Here is a 19,912-nt window from a genome sequence, read left to right as displayed (position 1 = left end):
AGTACTTTGCGCTCTCTGGGTCTAATTTGTTAGTGAGTTTTTCCTGGGGGGCTCTGCCAGCACGGCGTGGGACCGGTGCGGGGTGCTGGTGCTGGTGCTGGTGGAGGCAGGGCTGGGATTGGAGCTTCCTCCAAGCTCAGCTTTCATTCTCTGCTGTGATTAATCGCAGCTAGTGCTCATCTGTAATTGTAGAGAACAATTGGATGACGTGCCTCGCAGATGATTTAATTGAAATCTGATGGGGCGTCGGAAGGCTGCTGTGCACCGGGGTGAGCTGTGCTGGGATCCTCCTGGGTACCCCAGCCCCTCTCCCCATCCTCAGCAGCGCCTTGGAGGGCTCAGGCTCCCACCCTGTTTTGCTTGGGCTGAGCTTGTGTGAGAGGTACGTGTCCCCTCACCCCGGAGGTCGGGGTCTCCTCACCCTGCAGTTTTGTGACCAGTGGATATTCTCTAGTGCAGTAGCATTAAGGATTTGGGGGTTTGCACCGCTGTGGAATGGACCACTGGGGAGGTTTGGGGTGTTGGGCATACATGTCTCCTTCCCTGTTGCAGAAATCCTCTGCTCTGCCTATTCATCTGCTTGGGTTGTGCTAGAGATTTCTAAGGCAGTTAGGAAGGCTGAGGGAAATTGATTTAAGGTCAAGACCTGCTTTAGCCTGTAGTGAACTACTACACATGGGTTTTAAATCTTTGCAAACAGGATTATGGTGGTGGTAAATACTAGGTAGGCCTGGGGATTGCCGTACTGCCAGCTGAAGGGAGTGTGGCCTTTCCCTTTAGCAGATAGAGAGTGATGGATGTTAAAAAAGTAAATTGAGATACAGCCTGGGTTGTAGCTTAGATACTGTTTCTCCTTGATTTATATTTCTGCTTGGATGCTTCGCAGAGTAAGCAGTATATTTCTTGCTTAACCTCACAGGGCTTTTTCCTTCTTAAATGAGGACAGTGTGGTAGATACGACCAATTGCCAAGAGCCCCAGATTAGTGCAGGATCTGCAAAAAATTTAGAGCTGCCGTACAGTCCAGCGTCTGCTTGAAACACAAACGCCAAGTGATGAACGCATTTGTAATGGCAAAGCTGCATTCCTGTGCTGGAGAATAGCTGCCCGTGCCTGACTGCTTTTGGTGTCCCCTGGTCTCTAGTCCCAACGGTGGCTTTGGGGGCTGAAAACAGAGCAATTTCCTCCTGCTCTCAGCAGACCGGGGGTAGCCAGTAGCCTGTCCTGAGTATGGAGGGGTGAGGGGGTGAGCAAGGCTGGAGCGTGGGCAGCGCCGCAGAAACGCCAGCCTGATGGGAAGCCCTGCCTGTAGCCACAGAGGGTGCAGGCAGCAGAGGGTGAGGGCAGGCTGGGCTCATCCTCCTGCCTGCAGGTACTGGGCAGGAGGAAGGATGAGGGCCTCATTTGCTAATTGCTGTGAAAACGGCAGTGACATGCACATCTAGCCTGCAGAAGGCTGTAACGGCACGTGTGCATGATGAGTAGGGGCCGAAACAGGTTGACACAGTCTTTTTAATCCAATTAGTGCCAAGTGCTAAGCAACCCGGCCAATTTGCTCTTGGCTTTTATAACACATATAAATAGTGTTGGCATTATGTAATGCCACGGGGGATGGCTTGACTCGGCTTGCAGTCCCCGAGCAGGGCTGAGCTTGGCTGGCCAGGGGATGACCGTGGCTTTGCCCAGGGCTGGGGGAACTCATGGGACGGTCCAGTCTCTCATAGCATTTGCATTTGCTGCATTCCACTTGGCCTGCTGCAATCTGTACAACATCCCCAGATCCGCCCAGGACAAGCAGTCTTGACGAGGTGCGTCTCCTGCACACTCTCCCAAGCAACATCTCCATCAATCAGTCTCGTGCTGCAGAGGAGACTACGACAAAGGCGGGCAGGGGCCTGACCCTGTTAATGAGCTCAGGCCTGGCCTTGGTAATGATGTCCTCCAGCCTCTGCCCGCCCTCGACTTTCCCACTGCAAGTGGAAGATGCTTTCATGTCTGCACAACCTTCCTTGTCTCTGACAGAGTACCACCGGCCATAATAAAGTTTTCCAGGCTGCCGCAGACCACCAGCAGTTTTGTGCAGTCAGGGGGCTGTAATCTGCCCTCAGGGAAGCCTGTGTCAGGCCGCTGGCAGCTAATGAGCTTGTGCAGGTGTTACCAAGGGTGTTGTGTGGCTGACTGCATTATTGATGTTGTCCGTGATGGGAATTGCTCTGATGCTTCGAGCCAGGGGTGCTGTGGGGGCTGGAGCTTGGAAATGCTCGTGGAGTTGGTAGCTTTTCCCAGAAGTACAGAAGATGAATGTGGGGTTTTGTGGGGCAGGTCCTGCAGAAGCACTTCCAGAAAGGGGGAGGCTGGGCTGGAGCTACCTCTTGCTTTTGTCAGTCATATGGAGAACTGGTCTTCCGGAAAGAAGAAGGGAGTGGATAGAAGCAGGAGATGCCCAGAAGTGGTTTCCGAAGTAAATCATGCCTGAAATGCGTAGTGGTAAATGCTGCCGTGATGGTTGAGGGTTAGTGGCTTTATGTAGAGGTTGCAGCTGGATTGCATTTGCCTGGAATTGGCTGAGTCTTGCCCACGGGGCTGATTGCACCAAATCCTCGTTGGGTGTAATTTGTCATGTCACCATTGGTAATCACTGGTTATGATTTTGTCTTGTATAGCTGATTTTTCCTCTTTGTGTTTTCAGAAATAACACAGATCATCCAGGTAGACTTGGACCTGAAGTACAAGACCAACATCCGAGACCTGTTTGATGAGTTTGACAACTTTCCAGAGGGAGCAGTCATCGGGATTGCCAGGGAAATGCAGCCAGTGTACAGGTACAGCCCCGTCCCCATGGGGAGCAGGAGGTGGGCAACGGGCAGTTCGCATGTCTTCTCTTTGGTTCAGGTCAGTCTTTGGAAGAAAATCTAGGGGGAAGCAGCTCCCTGCTTTAATCCCTGCAGGGGGACTTAATCTGAAACTTGTAGGTTTCAGTATGAACAAAGTGTACGGTGTTGCTGTGGTTTTCTTGTTCTCACGCACTGTCACAAGGCTTCCAGAACCAAGTTCCTGGTCATCAGTGCCAAAATCCATACCTAGATTATAGGACATCTGCTAGAGGTGTGTTTGCCCAACCATCCCTGCTGAGGTGCTCTGATTGCATTCCAGAGCATCAGTTTGTACATCAGGGCTCAGAGGCTTAGGCTGTGAATATTGCCTCTCTGCCCAAGCAGGAGCAACATCTTCCTAGCCCAGGTGGACCTGGCACCAGTGTGTTTCAGCGGTACTCGTGCATCATGTTAGTCCAATAAAGAGGAAAGTATGGTCAGCACCGCCTGAGGACTCACTCTGAGCTGTGCGGTTGCCTTGTGTCCTGCTGTCTAGCTTTCCTCTTTGCTCTCCACCTGTGTTTTCCACAAAATATCTGACCCAGCATTTGGGGAATCCCCCTGGTATGAGGTTTAAGCAGATCAGTCTGCCTTCTCCAGCCAGTAGCTTGCTTGAGGCGAGTGTGAACCCTATCCTCTGCTGATGTGAGAAATCTTTTGGAAAATGCCTAAAATGACTAATGCAGTGGAGAGGTGCGTCTTCCAGTGCCTGTTGGTTGGTAGCATTTGGTGGTTGCTTTATTTCCCTGTAAGCAGAGAGTAGGGGTTGAGTTTGGGCAACAGTGAGGTTCTGGGTCCCTGGAGTGTCAGTGCACCTTCTGTTGAAGAAATATGAGCCCAGGAAAGACCAAGCGGGCAACTCTGTTGGTGACTTGGGCTTGCAAGCATGTGGATAGCCCCATGGTCGCTTGCTCTTCAGACCTTTGGTCTGCCAGCTGGTGCCAACTGTGGTCTCGCTCTTCCCACTCACAGGCCACCGGTGGGCTTCAGGGACACAGATATTTCCAGGCTGGTGCTTAAAGGAATTGATTTAGTTTAGCCTGCATTGTTACAAGGATGAACTTCAGGTTTTGTTTGAGTCCAGGGTGAATCAGATCATCAACTCAGGATGCCTTAATGGCTTCTCAGCTGAGCAGAATTTGAACGTTTGAGGTGGCTTGGCTAGATTTGCTAATCCTAATGGAAATGTTCTTGGAGGAAGATAAAAAGCTTAAGAGTTCTGTATGTCTTTTCCTTCCCTACTGGAAGCCTTAGTTGTGAAATCAATAACTGAACCTCCTAAGACATGTCCAGCAGCATTCTTGGGCAAAGGCTGAGCTGCAAAGATCTGGAGCAGCCGCTCCTGCTGTGCGTGCATCCACATGGGATGAGGGTGGACACAGAGAAGTTCACCAACAGGAGACTGATGGTCGTTAATCACTACCAATCATTTCCTAGAAGCCTAAGCCAGCTGAGAGCATGCTCATGAGAGCATTTCTGGTTGCTCAAACCGCAGAAGTCACCATTGTTCCCAGGCTGGAAGAAGACACATCTCTGTGCCCGTGACAGAAGTGTCACCTCCCCTCCTGGCTTGTGCTCTGGGCAGGGAGAGCTGGGACCAGAGGAATGTGGATGCTGAGGTCTCCTCTCCATAGGGCAGCACCACACTCAGAGTGTGAAGGACTTCTGTATCCACTTTGGGTGTCCTGGCAGGATTTTGGTGCCCAGAATGGTAAATCCAGCCCCAGTTAATCATATCCAATTGTTAGAGGTTAGAGCGGGATGGAGGGAGCAGCAACACCCGAGTGCGGCCGTGGGGCTGTGTCGGATTGTCAGCCTCAGTCAGCACTGCCCAGCAGGGCAGATCCCGTTCATTAGCAGTGCAGCCTCTAACAGAATAAATGAAGCATTTGTTTGCCTGCAATTAGTCCATAGTGGAATTGCTCTGTGTTTCTGGCTCTATAGGGATGGGTTCTGCATTATTTCCGCACATAACTAGGGAGCGGGGATGTGTTCTGCTGCCTGGATGTGGTTTGTGGGACTGGGCGTGCCTGGAGGGGACCGAGTTAAGCTTTGGGGTACTCTGCTGGAGGGAGAGATCTCTGGCGTGGCAGGGGGCAAGGCACGGGACCGTGAGGCTGAGCACTGAATATCTGACCCAAGCCGAAGCCGTGCTCTCACCCCTCCTGCTGCCTGCAGTGGGGACAAATAAGCCAAGCAATAACAGCCCTCACAGGCTACATTTTTGGGCTGAACTTTCTGTTGTTGCAGTTTTGACGTTCTGGGTCACTTTGGGCTATGTTGTGCTTTTCTTCTTGTGCTGTTTTGATCTTCATGTGAAAACAAGTTCCTGATCCTTCTTGTCGCCAGATCACCTGGCGCGGGGCGAGCTGTGCAAACGCCAGCCTGCCCTCCTGCCAAGCCCTCTGCCCCACAGGGCTCGCACCTCGCTGCTAAAAGGGTTTCCAGACACAAACATGAGCTGACAAAGCATGACTGTCTTTGTAAAAAAAATCTTTGCTATTTTTATACTTTTAGCAAGATAAAAATGCATTGTAGGTGTGAAATAAGAGGTGCCAGCTCCAGCTGTGTGATTTGCCACATGCGCAGGCTTGAAGTATCAGTTGGGAAAGTGGTTGTGGGGGTGGAGGAGGGTGACCGGGCTGTGGGGGCAATGGCAGGGTCTCTCGATTTCCACTTGTGTTTTCCCCCCCTCTTCATGCAGGGCACTGCAGCACCAGCACTGCCCAGGGAGATTTATCCCAGCATTGCTCCTTTGCACTCAAACATTCCCAGCAAGGGCAGCAAGGTGATGTGGTTGGATTTGTAGCCGGAGATGCTGGCATCCTGGTACCTGCTCCCACAGCAGACCAGGAGGACAGGTGCCCGGGGCTGTGCCTGTGCCTGTGACTCTGCAGCAGTATGGGTGCACCCTTGGCTAGCTGTTGTGTCGGTGTGAACCATAGCTGCGCCGATGCTCATTCAACACCGAGGCCTTAAAAGCAGGGTAGCTGGCGTGGGACAAAATGTCAGAGGCAAGTCAGCAAAGCTTTCCTGATCTTGCTCACAGAGCTGTGGACTGGCACCCTCGGGGCAGGGTAAGCCAGTGGCTGGGAAAGGTCTGGGTGCCATCTTCCCTTCTCTAGCAATGGGGAAGATGGATGGAGATCAATCTACTTGGTTGTGTTGGATCCTTGTTACCTACTTGACCCGTCAGAGGAGGTAAATGGGTGCAGACTGGCGTATTTTGTAAATGATCCACTGGGATCATCATTCCAGGAGGCAGTGCTGTTCCTACTGGCTGTCTGGTTGTAGGCTGCACTTCCCAGGCGCGGGCCGGGACTGCACGGTGCTCGGCTGGTGCACTGAGTGCACTGTGCACTGGGTACAGATGCTTGCGGGAAAGAAAGGAGTAAGAAAACAGCAAATAGGAAATGTCCCGGAGCCTGCTTGCACATCCTGAAGGTAGGGGGGAACCTCCAGACAGCAAAACAGGATGGCACGGGAGCGTTTCCACTCATTTGACTCATGCTGAAACAATGCCCGGCTGCTGTTTGTCTTGGACAAATGCATTTCTCTGAGCAACAGGATCTCCTGGCCCTCCTGCAAGGCAAACGCTGGGCTTTAACTGTTGCGCAGCCTGGGGCTGGCCTGTCCTTTGGGGTTGCTCAGGGTGGGCTGGAGTGGCCTGCGGAGAGTGGTGGCTCCTGCTGAAGCTGTACGAGGGTTGCCCTGCAGATCTGCCTCCCCACCGTGCCCCGCAGGGCGGTGTCTAGCAGGGGGTCCTGGGTGCAGAGGGGGGAGGTTGCAGGAGCCCACATCAGGGCAGGAGTCAGTCTGAGGTCCGAGGCCATTGGTGTCAGCTTTGCTTTTCTCCAGCTGCGGCCAAGGAAGCAGCACTCTGTCCGTGGGTCAGATGTGTTGTCCTTCCTGCAGCTTCTGGATCCGATGTGTGACAGGAGGTATGGTCAACACCTCTGTGGATGGGGTCACAGGCAGAGCTTCGTCCCGCAAGTGGCTGCCCCCGCTGACAGCATTGTTGGGGACATCAGCGCTATGCACTAGGCTCTTAGATGCTTGTGGGCTTTCCACAGCAGTGCTGGATGCCTCCTGCCAGATTGATGTTTGCATGCTGGCTTGCAGGCAGAGCCTCTTCTCAGCACTGGCATACGCCTGCTCATGTGTCTGCCTGCACAGGATCCACACCATGGCCAAGACCAGGACCTCCTGCTTCAGCGAGAATGATTTTGATGGAAAGATTAAAATCTGCATCTGAAGATTGCCTAGTCCAAAAGGCTTTCCATGCAAGGAAGTGCTTCTGCAGAGTCATAACCTTAATTAAAAATCCTGTTGTCCCCTGCAGCATTTCAGCTACTCAGGCGTGCTGGCAGCGTCTTGTTCACCAGGGTACAGAGGGCGAGAGATGATGCTCTGTATAAATACTTATGTTGCACTGGGCCTTCCGTACCAGATCCTGGCCAAACTGAGAAGTCCAGGCCCTCCTGTGCTCTTAGCCCCTCCTGTGCTCTTAGCCCTGCTAAGAAACATGCAGGCATGCGTTGCAGATGCAGCCTGCAAGCTGGTTACCAGGCGAGCAGGCAGGTCACTGTCCTCAGGGTGTGTGCAGGATGCAAGCCTGGCCTGGGGAGCAGCTCAGCTGGGGTCCCGGCTGCAGTGGGGCTGCGTGATGGCCAAGTGAAGCACGGCTTGTTGCGGGTCAGGCTCCTGACCGGCCATGAGCTGCAGGGGCTGTGCCTGGGGCACCCCAGGTGCGTGGGGGCACAGCGGAGGTCTCCATCGGGGCACGGCAAGGGCATCCTCATGCAGATGCTGCTGCAGCCTAGACCTCCCTGGGGGCCTCCTTGCCAGCCTGGCTCAGCTCAGTGCTTGCCCCTGGGCACAGGAGCTCAGCACTGCCAGGTGCCGAAGGGAGAAACTCCCCTATTTTGAAGCAGCCCCATGGCTGTGATGAACAGAGTGGGGAAACACTGCGGCACTCCCAAAAATGTCCTAAAAACTCTCCAATTACAGAAGTCAGAGCTTAAACCCTATTCTTACTCAGTTTCCTGGTTATAGATCCCTCTGGTCACACTGGTGGCGTGTGAGAGGAAGCAGGACAGTGGTATTGATTGCACAGCTGCTCTCGGCAGCCTCAGGCTGACCCTGGACCAGCGTGCCGCACTGTGCTCCCTGCTCCCATCCCCATGACCATCCCCGCCTCTTCTCTTCCTATGTGGTGCTGGTGCTGTTACTGGCACTGCCGTGGTGCGGTGGGCTCTGGGTGCCTGCCAGTGCTGGCACTGCCTGGGGCCCTGAGTGCTGCCCCCACATCGCTTGCCTTGGAGGTCTCATTGGGGAGAACCTAACCCACAGGTCACCAGGCAGGTGCTTTTACCCTCTTTCTGCAGCTGGGAGCAAGGTACCTGCTAGCTGCCTGTGATGGCAGACCTCAGGAGATGTCCCAGACCTTCTCAGGTCCAAGGGCGCGCATAGCTGAGGCTGGTAAGGGCGGCTGCTGCCTCCATTGGGTGAGATCTTCACTGCTGTCCCCTGTGACAAGAAGCTAATAAAAGCTGGCGGCATCTCAGGAATCCACAGTGCTGGAAATGATAAAAGTTTGTCCTGCAGGAAAGGGTATCTACATCAAAGGGACAGCTACAGACTACAAAGGACCGACACTTGAGTCCTTGCATGGCTGCAAGGCCGTTTGCCTTTGCTTCTGCCTAAAACCTAGGGAGAGCTCGAACAGGACATTATTTTGTGGAAAGCAAAAGCTTTCTTTCTGCTTGTGATCATGTGGGAGCTGCTGTATGTGTGCTGTGTGCTCTGTCACACAGGTTTTGTTTGTTTGAGAGCTGGTAAAATAACCCTGAAAAGCCCATTAATGAGTGGAAGCAAGCCTGTGCAACCTGTGGACCTGGAGGCACGGCACTTGCAGTGCTCGATGTTTGCTGGAAGCTCAGCAGGAGCAGTGCTCAGTCAGTTTGTTGGATGTTTGGAAGAGGAACGGAGTTATCCGGGGCTGTGGGGAGGCAAATGCTGAATCCACAGCCAGGCTGGGCTGTCGGTGAGCCTGGGCTGAGACAGTACGTCCTGTACCTTCTCTTGGGATTTAAAAAAAAACCCAAAGTACTGCTGACAGCTGTGAGCAAGGAGGAGCAGCTGGAATCCCTGGGTATCAGCTGAGGCAGTGGTGGTGGTTGTAAGATACAGCAGTGCAGGTGGGCTGTTGCCTGAGATGGAGCTTTCCAAGTTGGAGATAACCATCTCCAGCGGGCAGGCCCTCCTGCCTGGTTTCCTGGGCTCTTGAAGCAGGCAGGCTGCCCTGATTTGGAGAGTTTGCTCTTTTCCAAGTGCTTTTGACCTGGGGGGCAGGGAGCTGCCTGCCACGATGGGCTCTGTGTTTCCCAAGCCCCTCAGTCAGCTTAGGCAGGAGAATTTGTCTTGCTTGGGCCCTGCCAGGCATGGTGACACTGCTGCTGGCTGCCCACAGTCCTGCAAGCTGGACCCTGTGCACTTCGGATTTTAAACCATTTCGAGGCTTTGGCTAGATTTGTGGCAAGTACTGCTGCTTGATGTGCAGGGGGAACGGTTCTAGGAATTCTTTGGCAATGGCTGCCAAGAAGCAGCCAAAATTACAGAACAAGCAGAACCTGCAAGGAACTGTCAGCAGAATTGATTTCAGGAATTCAGCATTATTTCTGATAAAAAATTATCTGAGAATGTAGTTTTGTTTACATCTGTGCACATCATTAATACATAGGACCCATTGCACTTATTCCCATTACCAATCAAACCTGAAACATCATTTAAACACAATGAATAAATTTGACAAGATCTGACAACCACAACTATGCATTGATTAGCACAAATAGTATTAATAATATTAATACTATTAACTGTCCCTTTTGAGATATTGGACATTACAAACATAATTTTTTCCAACAACCAAGACGCTTGTGTGTGTTTGGGTAGGGCAGCCAGGACTCTCCAAGCATGGATTTAAGCTTTCCCTCCCAGGACTTTGCTGTCCTGCAGAGAGCACACATGGGTGGTGGTCCTTGTTTGCAAGGGTTGCCTGAGAAGTTTGCCGTGACTTTGGTATGGGGTTTTTTTTGTTGGTCATAGCACACAAGCTCAGGGCATGTGTGTCAGGTGAGCACGTATCAGTTACCATACCTGCACTTGTCTTCAACTCCTGAACTTCTCAATTTCAGCTTCTGAATGTCTCAGGTTTGGTGTCCAGAGGTAGGTGTCACACTGGTGGCATTTTCTGGAGCTGCATCGCTTGTCACAGGACTTTCAAGAAAGGCTCTTTCTAGTGGTGAGATTATGGTGCAATTTGCACAGCGTGAATTCCCAGTGTGGCTATCTCTCCCCACGGGCAGCTCCCACTGCTCCTTCTCCAGTCTCTGCACCTGCCCTAAGCCCATGACCCCAAAGCACTTTGGTTGGATTTGTGATCTTGGAAAAGGGGCAAACCCAGGTGTTCTGCAGGAAATTGATGTTTCTGGGCAGACCAGGAAAGCCCTGCTTGTTTGGGCATTTGGAGAATTGCAGCCCAGTTTGCCGCAGTGGATTTACATTGCCTTTTCCATGGCACCGTGCCGTCAGCTCTGTGAGCTGCTGAACCAGCTTCTCCATGCCCAGTAGCACAGCTTCTTGCAGGGTCTGCACCAGCAGTCTCTTTGGCCTTTTCCTCTCTGATGCAAACCCACACGGCTGACTTCTTTGGAGGACCCTGCGGTTTTCCAGCTATTGGGGCTGTCCTGGCTGCCCTCTCTGGTAGCCGGAGTTGGAAGGTGTCCTCCTGTCCAGTGCGGAGGTTGCAGAAGGCAAATCAGTTCCTCTGCCTTGTGCAAAGCGGCGTTAGCAGAACCGGCGTGAGCAGGGTTTCTGGGTCCGTTTCCCCATTCCAGGAAGCACACTGGGGGGGGTCGCTGCAGTACCTGCACTGGTAAATTGACAAACAAACAAACAAACAACAGGAAACCAAGAGGCTTTGCTGCATAGTTGGGATGCTTTCTGGAGCAGTGCGGTGCTGGGGCCGCATGGGGAAGCTCCTAGCAATCCTCTGGAAGGGCTCCCGCAACACCCTCCTGCTCTCTGAAACTCGGTGGCAGCTCGCCTTCATGTCGGGACTCCCCCACAGCAGCACAGTGTCCCACGGCCAGGACTCCCGAATGGGGATGGAGGGATGGAGGCCTTTTATTTCTTCTCCCCACAGCAGCAGGTGAGGATCTCTGAAGGGAGAGCATCTTCTCTGTTCCTCAGAGCCCCGCTGGTGGGCAAGGGTTGCCTGGGCGAGGGTTGCCTGGGGGAGGCTGCCCTTGCCTCTGAGGCAGGCAGGCAGGCAGGAAGTGCTGCCAGAGTGGTGTCAGCTCACAGTTGTTACAGAAATCTGCCATTTTGGCAATAATTAGGCCCCCAGTGTTTGAGTGCCCCCGTGAACAGGCTGCCCACTGTCCTTCCCCAGCGCTGAATGAGCAGTCTCACGCACACAGGCGATCACTCTGCGCTGCCGCTTGCACCATGCGTGTTTGATCTGTAGAGGGAAGGAAACTGATGTGACCCAGACAGAGTAATTTATAGTTCCACCTCTATTCAGAGGGTGATAGCACTGGCATGGGGTGTGAAAATTTTAGGTGGTGAGGGGGGCTGGCCTTGAAAATCCGTGTCCCAAGGAAAGGTTTCACTTGCGAGCTGCATTCGCAAGTTGCTACTAATCATCTATTTAAGTACACACATTTTTGGACTGCTAAGTCCATGCAGAAATGTAATCATCAAGAATCAGTTTGCTGCTCTAAATACAGGCCTTTTAAAAGTTTGGCATGCAGTCCATGCTCTAGTAGACACCAGTGCTGTACAGACATAATTTATGCATTACGTGAGAAGTTTATTAAGGAATTACTGACATCTTCACTGAAGAGCTCAGTCTGTTGGCTCGTCAGCGTTTTCCTGCCTGAGCTGGACCCTCACCCTGAAACCATCAGAGGAGGGTAAGGCAATCCTGCTGTGCATCCTGCAACACATCCTGCCCTTTGTCCCAGGCTGGGAGTTGGGGCTGCTTTGCTCCAGGGTGACATTTTCCCCTGCAGAGTGGAGGGTACCACTGTGTCGGCGATGCCATTGCACACCACTGGGTGCCTGGTGCTCCGGAGAAGTGCGGAGCCAGGATTTCCTGGGTTATACAAGCTGCTCAGCCTCAGCTAAGGCGCTCTGGCCAGGCTGGTACTGAACCTGCAGCCCCAGCTCCTTAAGGGGTTTAGCGTTTGCACATGGGAAATAAGCGACTAGCAACAAGGGCTGCTTTGTTGCAAAGCGTCCGTCTGCAGCAGGGCTGAGCTCACCCAGCCAAGGTCTGGCAGCGCCGGGGCAGGAAGGGAGAGCGTGGGCTGGGTGCTGCTCTGGGTGCAGCCCCGGGGTGGCTGCCTCCCTCCGGCTGTGGCAGAAACTTGTAAGGGCCCATCTTTGCTGCAGCAGTGCCTTTTGGGAGCGGGGGGAGCTGGAGGAAGGAGAGATGGCTTTTTCCTGAGGGCTAATCTTGGTCAGAGTGGTGGTAAGGGGCTGGCAGCTGCCTGCCACAGTGAGGTTTAGCCAAGAGGAGGAGAAGGGTGCAGGGAGGTTTCTTGGCTATGCTCTTACTTCTTGCTGAGGATTAGGGGGGAAAGCCACCATCATCCCCTGGACGGATGATGCCATCATCCCCATGCCATCACTCTTCCCTCTCCACTGCCCACAATCTCTCTTCTGGGTGGGACAGAAGCCACTGTCAGGGGGTCCTCCAGGCTGCTTGGGACCCAGGTTGCTTTTAAGCCTGTATCTGTTGTCCCCAGAAGCCTTTACAATTATTTAACCCCTCTGTTTGCTCTCTCCCCCTCCATTTCAAACGCATCCCCCTGTCCCCATCAGGACGCTGCATACTTTCCATTGGGGCTCCCATCCCATCCGCCTCCTCAGCCAGCTCGCCGGGACCCGCCGGCACTGGGCACCAGCAGGTGGGCAGCTGGGCTGGGGATCGCTCGGCGGGACTGCAGCCACACGCCGCGTCCTCCTGCCCGCCCCGGGGGAGTGCTGGCAGTGGCACAGAGCGGAGGAGCGCGGCGCGCTCGCACCTCATTGCTTATTGCACAGGAACAGCGGTGTTTGCCTGCAGCTGGGGATAACACCGCCAGCTGTCCGTTTTCTGGCTCAGGAACTGAAAAACATATTTAGAGGTAGCAAGAGCACGCGCTTGTTGTTTTAGTTGGTGTTTAGGCTGGCAGGGCTGCTGTCGGAGTGGTGCACAGAGAGACGGCTGGCAGCCTGTGCTTCCCTTCTGCACCAGGAGCCTTGTGCCCGACTGGATGGGGCTCAGGGTCCCCCAGCCCCTGACCCCCATGAGAGAGGCTTGGTGACAAAGTGTGTCCTCAAGGTGCTGGCCCACTGCTGCTGCCCATCCTGCCCTCCCAGGCAGCTGGCCTGAACTCTGCCAGTGCTGGGTAAGAGGTGGGAGCAAACCAGTGAGCTCCAGCAAGGAGGTTACTGGTCCAGGGATGTTTATTGCATCCAGAATCTTGCAGACCCATTTTTGTGGCTTTGTCTCATGGTTGTTGGCTTTGCTTCCCCCTTTGGTGAGGGAGAGGCTGTGCAGCTTTCCTCCCTGGGTACCACACCGCTTAGGCTCATACAGTGCATGTGCACGGTGCACAGTGGCATTCGGAGACCCCAGGGCCTTCCAGGAGCATCCTCTGACCGCAGCCACCCTGGGGCTGGCCCGGCATCTGGTTTCACTTCATGTCTTTTTGACCTGGCTCCTTGGTTCCCCAGCCGCATGGGGGGCATTCCACAAGCTGTCCACATTTCTGGAGATTCGGCCACATGGGGAGGATCCACGTCCTCATCAGCAAGGCCAGCGGTGGCTGCGCAGCTGGTGTGGCAGGGTTGCAGCCTCTTGAATGTCTCGGGTGGCTACGGGCACACAAGCCCAGTCTGCTGCCTGTGGGGCCAGTGCTTCGGGCTTGCTGTTGGTCACCCAGCTGGCAGTAACTCCTCCACCCTGCCTTTCCTGGAGCAAGGGCACCCTGGCTCTTTACCAGCGGTTTCCAGCTCATCCCATGAGGTCATCCCGTAACCCAGAGCTGAAGTAAATGAGTGGAAGTTCATGGGTTTGGACAAAGTCTTCCCCCCACCCAGTGTTTGCTTCTTGCTGTGCATGATGGCAAGAGAAGGACCTGCAAAATACAGCTGATAGGTGGAGCGGCCCCGTCTCCCCCTGGCAGCTGTTGCCAGCGAGGCATGAGTGTGCTATGGCAGCTCCGCAAGCCAGGCTCGTGACCACCGGCCTTCGAGGCAGGGGAGGTACGGCTGGAGCGCCCTGCGCTGGGCCAGCAAGGGAAGTCCTGGTGGAAGCAGGGTTTTTTATCTGGGCTGCCTGGGCTTGGCGTTTGAATGCTTGGAAATGCTCTTCTCCAGATGTTTCCTAGCATACGCCGTCTCTGTTTATAAACAGCTCCTCAAAGCAAAGCCCGTCGGGGCTGCAGGCAGGCGCTCGCGGCAGCAGCCCCACATGGCTCTCCTGTACCGTGCTTCGGGGTCGGGGGCCCGGGGTCACCTCTTTCCCCTCCCATCTAGTGGGGCCAGGGTGGTTAACAAAAGCCCGAAATGCCTCCTCTTCCTTTCTCCTCCCCTCCTCCCAGCCAGCAGCTTCCTGCCCCGTTGCATCCTGGCGGTGGCCGGCATCTCCGACTGCCTTCCTCCCTGGCTTTCGCTGCTGGGGGTGCGGGGAGGAGGGCACCCCGGAGCCAAGGCTGGTGGCACGCTGCCCTGCCTGCACTGCCTGTCCCAAGGGAGATCCCAGCTGCTCCAGGGGCTTGGGGCAGGGGGGTTTTCTGTTGCATCCAATCGGGGTTTGGTTCTTTAAGGGGGGGGGTGTGCACTCCCAGCACCCCCTCCCTGCATCCTGGCAGCATGCTCATCAAGCCCCTGGGATTTTTGCCCCATGTTTTGCCAAAATTTGAGGTGGGTGCCGAGGGACAATGTTCAGCAGGACAGAGTGGCGCGGGGCACAGGCTGGCTTAGCTGGTTTGGCTGGTTGCTGTGCTTCCCCGGCCCCATCTCCTCCAAAGAAAATGATGCTCTCGTACTCTTCGCTCCTTCAACATCCAGCTGGGTGGAGGTGCCTTTCAACCATGCTCCTCTGTGTCCTGGCCCCTGCAGAAGGACAGCGCCAAAACCCTCTGTTAGAAGGAAAAAAGCTGAGTGAAATCCAGGCTAAACGGATGCTGCTCGCTGCCCTGCCAGAATACCATTCCCTCGGTTGGCCCGAGCCCAGCACTGGAAAGGCCGTGGTGCGGTGCTGTGAGCGGGTTCCCAAGCTGTCGGCGCTGCGGAGCTGCCCGCAGCTCGTTGCATCCTGGATTTCGCCCCAGTATCGCTCCCCAGGGATGGCCCTGTCCTTCCCCCCAGCCCTGGTCCCCTGTGGTCCCTGCACGCAGCTGGGGAAGGATGGCCCCATCACGCCAGCGCCGGGAGGAAGGGCTGAACAATTGCTGCTTGTCGGTCTGTCTCCTCTCCCTGCAGAAAAGGGCACGTTCCTCCCTTCTCGTTATCAGCCGTCACTGAGTAATCCGCTGGGGAACAGTGTTGCTGAAAAGTTGAGTCATTTGATACAGATCTGCATTCGTTCCGCCACGGCCTGATGATGCCGAGGGCTTGGGCACTTGCATTTTTCCTATTCTAGCTGCTTTGCAGGGGCTGTAATCTCATCCCTTAGCTTGGGCAGCTTGTTTTTGGAGGTAGGAATGTAAAAGGAGTCAGCTTTGCTGCTGTGGAGCTGGAAGGGTGCCTCCCTCTGTGGCACTGCTCCCCTTCTCCCTCCTGCCAGCTTCCAGTGTCATTTTTTGGGCACAGGGATGGCTTTCCTGGCACTGCTAAGAGAGGAGCAGAGTATGCAGAGGTGGGCTTGAGCCAGTCTCTGCTCAGACCCCAGAACCTGAGCACCTCGGGAGGCTTATTAGTGCAAGGCTGGGTCTTGTCTTTGCAGGTTGAGCTTCCCTCTAATGCTGCGTGGAGAGCGCTTTGCCTTCCTTCTCTCATGAGCATCCATGAGTCGTCTTTGCGGTGGCCTGGTGCCTGTCCCCAAGACATAACTGCTCTTTGCACGGGCAGAGCCCTTTTATCTCTTCCCTGCCCTTTAGATCAAACGAGCGTTGCTGCCCACGAGCTCCGATGAGGCAGCCGGTCCTCCACTCCACTTCCCCAGGAGGCATGCAGACGCCTGCTCAAAAACTTGAGCCTTCCTTCCATGGGAAACTGGTGTTCGGAAGAACCCTTTTTGTCCTGGTTCAGTCAAAAGGGAGTGGTGTAAAGACCCTTAATGAAATGAGAAATTTCAGAGGTTTGAATCTGAAGCATCTAAATGGAAAGTTGTAAGGAAGTGATGCTGTGTGATGGTCGTGGTTCTCCAGATCGGGAAATAAAAAAAGTGCTCACAGTTGACATTATTAATAGATCCACATTTTCTGCTGGGATAATTCTGTGGTGGCTGCTGAATCCCAGCTCTTGCCTTGGCCGCTCTCCCCTGGGCAAGGCTCCTCGCAGTCCTGTGCTCTTCTGGCTCCTCTCAGGATCCAGGGGATCCAGAGGACAGGCTAGAAGGATGTATTTAATAGTCTGATCACTGCACAAAGCCATAGCATTCCCTGAGTTAGTGCTTGTTAGAGCTGAACACAGCTTCTTACACAAAAAATTTCAATTTAAATGTTTGCACTGGGGGTGTACCCACCGTGACTCTGGAGCTGTCCCAAGGGCTAATGTCCTTGCATCTTCTTGCATCTGAATTAGCCCAGCTTCAGCTTCCAAGCATGGGACCACTTTAAACTCTCGGGTGCTAAATCCATGCCATCTACCAACAAATTCTTGTTTCCTGGAGGTGCATGGAGACTTTGGTCGGTGTCTGACAGATTCAGAAAGGAACCAGTGGCAGGCTTGGCTTATTCTTTCTAACAGTGTTTCTCCCCAACATCTTCACAGCAAGGTGCAAAAAAACCCTTCTGTAGCTTTGCTTTAAGTGTTCGGGCTGGAAGGAGAGCACAGTGCTGGCACCCCTGGGCTGTCTGAAGGTGGGGTGGAGGCCGCGGGTCCCTCCTGCCCTCCTCCGAACCGCAGGCTTGGCTAGCTCTTGGCTCCCTGGCTTTATAGCAGAGGATGCTGCTTGGGAGCAGAAGACTTTCGGTCTGAATGGGAGCAGTTTTGAGGGGTGCATTCAACCCCAGCTGCTTGGGTAATAGCATGGGATGAATTTAATTCCTGCAGGTGGGAGCAGCCGGTGTGTGTATGGTGGGGTGTGCTCACCGCCCCAGGGCTGAGGAAGGAGCCAAAGACATTGTTGGGCTGCTTGCTTAGGTAGTCTAAATTTTTCCCATTTGAATCACCCTCTGGAGTTAGTTTTGTGTATTGCTAGACATGCACCGCTCTCTTCTCCTTGGCAGATGGAAGTAAGCTAGTGAAGATTGCGTCTGCCAGAGCTGCTACAGCTGAGCCTTCCTAGGGCTGCAAATGCTGAAGGCAGTGCTTATTTAGCTAATGAGATGTTGCCATTGGATTTCTTTTTTTATTTTTATTTTGAAGAAATATTTCTGCTGCTCAGATTTATTTCAAGCCTTCTTTTTGCACAGCCTCAAACTGGGGCCCATCTTTGATCTGGAGCTTTCCCATAATCAAATAATAATAAAAACGATGTTGCGAGCTCTGCTGCTGAGATCTCATTAACTGCAGGACATTTTCCTGGCATGTACCAGCCGTGGGGGCACTTCTGATGGTTTGCCCTAAGCACTGGGGATGTGGTTTCATCTCCCCGCACAGCCGTGTGAGCAGTCACGCAATCCTCTGTCCTGTTGGCTAACCAGAGTGATGCTGGTAGAAACAAAAGGGGCTTCAGGAGCAAGCAAGAGGAGTGTTTTGAGGTCTGGGCAATATCCTGTGCAGGGAGATGGAGAGAGACGCAGCCTGTGGAGAACCGGGCTGCTCTGGGAGGCCAGCAGAAGACAAGCACTGCAAGATCCCTTGGGTGGGTGGTGGATCCTGTGCTGTGATCCAGATCTGCGCATGCTTGAGGTGGCTGCTCTTTGGGCTGCGCTCCCTGACTTCCGTGTTCCTGTTTTGCCTCTCTTTGCAGGCACACGTTCTGGCAGTATCGCCGCGAGAACCCCCAAACCAAAGTGGGGGACCCCCCTCCCGATGGGCTGCCCGGCTTCAACAGTGGTGTCCTGCTCCTGAACCTGGAAGCCATGAGGCAGTCCAACCTCTACAACCAGCTGCTGGAGCCTGCCATGGTGCAGAAGCTGACGGAGAAGTACCACTTCAAGGGCCACCTCGGGGACCAGGATTTCTTCACCATGGTGGGGATGGAGCACCCAGAGCTCTTCCATGTGCTTGACTGCACATGGAACCGGCAGCTTTGCACGTGGTGGAGGGACCATGGATACAGTGACGTCTTCGACCAGTACTTCCAGTGTGAGGGTGAGGTCAAAATTTACCATGGGAACTGCAACACCCCAATCCCTGAAGACTAGGGCACCCGCCGGCCCTGGGAGCAGCGCTGACTGCAGCAAGCCCTGCAGAGCTATAGTGGCTGCACCAGCAGTCCCTCGGGAAGGGTGGCCAGCCCCGATCCGTTGTAGCCCAGGGGGATCCCGAGGGATCCCAAGAGCATTCAGTATCCCACTGCCTGTAGCCTCAGCCCTCCAGGAGAAAGTGCAGTCCAGTAGTTGGAGCAGGACATTCACAGTCACCATGCCCGGGCTCAGCTCCTGGCTCTCCCCTGGCTCTGCCTGGGGCAAGCCCACGCTGCCCGTCCGTGCCACAGCCACCAGGGCATGGGGACTGCCGAGGACCTTCAGGCGACCGCTGCTTTTGCACCCGGCAGGGTGCTGGCTCTGTGGGTGCTGCGCAGCCTTGCCTTGTCTAATGATCAGCAGGAGGCCACCGCTGGGCAGTTGGGTTTTGTTTTGGCATTCGTCGGTGGCCTGTTTCTGCATCTCACGCACAGCATCTGTCTGGTCCCTTTGGAGAGCAGACGCCGTCCTCAGGTCATCTTTTGAAGCATTCCAGAAAAGCGAGAGGGTTTTAAAGACTGAAAAGCTGCTTTAAATTGGGTTACTTACAAACAAAAATTGAATGCTAGATGAGCTTTAAAGCCTCCCATTGGTTCTTCTTAGCAATAAAAGCTTTACTGCCCTATCTTGTCTTAAAAGCGTTCAGTGAGCATGTAGCAATAGGTTCATTTTTCTAGCTTTGCCTTTAACCTTTTGTACAAGAATAAAGCTGCGGATGTAAAACACACTCGGCTGTTTTCTGCGGCACAACTGAAGTCCTGTGCGATAGGTTTTGTGCTCTTCTTATCATGATTAAAAAGTGGTTGATGTATATCTGTTGCGCAGTTGAATGTGGTGCCCCACGTAGCTTATCGCTGTGATTATTCCGCATCTGTTCCCAGCAAGTGATACAAATGAACGGGCCGGCACCCAAACTGGATTTTAAAAAAAAGATCATCACCACTGTAGCCAGGGTTGGTTTGGAAGGAACCAGGAACTGCCTGTGCTGTGAATGAGTGGGCTTCAGGCATGAGCACTCTGCTCCCTAAATAAATCCTGTCTCGGCTGGCCCAGCCGGCACGCGCAAGCTGCTGCGCAGGTCTCTGTCGGGAGGTGGGCACGTGCATTAACCTGCTTTCAGCCCTGCTTGTTTTACAGCGAGCTGGCGTGCGCCTGTGTGTGTGCACGTCTGTCTGTGCACCTGTGTGACGTGCACAGGCAAGAGAGAGGGATGGGGACTTAATTATGGCTTAACCTTATGACAGCCCACGCAGTGTGTGGCAGGAGTTTCCTGGGCTCCTTCCCCTGTGTCTGTGAATGAATGTTTCTCTTTACTGAGGGAGAGGCTCTCCTCCCTCTAACTGATGTAAGGGCAGCAGCAGGCTGAGATGCGGGCTGCAGCCCTAACCCTACCCTCTTCGATTTGCTGAACCGATCCATTTCCAAATAGCACACAAGCTCTGCTTTAAGTATTTTCACATCCCCG

General features: G+C 54.0%; 1 protein-coding gene across 1 annotated transcript in view; it reads left to right on the top strand.

Moving 5' to 3' along the window:
- Positions 1-18,405, top strand: part of XXYLT1 (xyloside xylosyltransferase 1) — a 38,940-nt gene extending 20,535 nt beyond the window's left edge. The window contains exons 3-4 of the mRNA XM_075716967.1: positions 2,689-2,821; positions 18,009-18,405. Coding sequence (XP_075573082.1) covers positions 2,689-2,821; positions 18,009-18,405 — 530 coding nt within the window. The remainder of the gene's footprint in view (positions 1-2,688; positions 2,822-18,008) is intronic.
- The last annotated feature ends 1,507 nt before the right edge of the window (positions 18,406-19,912 follow it).

Source organism: Pelecanus crispus, chromosome 9 (assembly GCF_030463565.1).
Source record: "Pelecanus crispus isolate bPelCri1 chromosome 9, bPelCri1.pri, whole genome shotgun sequence".
NCBI classification, from domain to species: Eukaryota; Metazoa; Chordata; class Aves; order Pelecaniformes; family Pelecanidae; genus Pelecanus; species Pelecanus crispus.
This window is presented reverse-complemented; position numbering and strand designations above follow the sequence as displayed.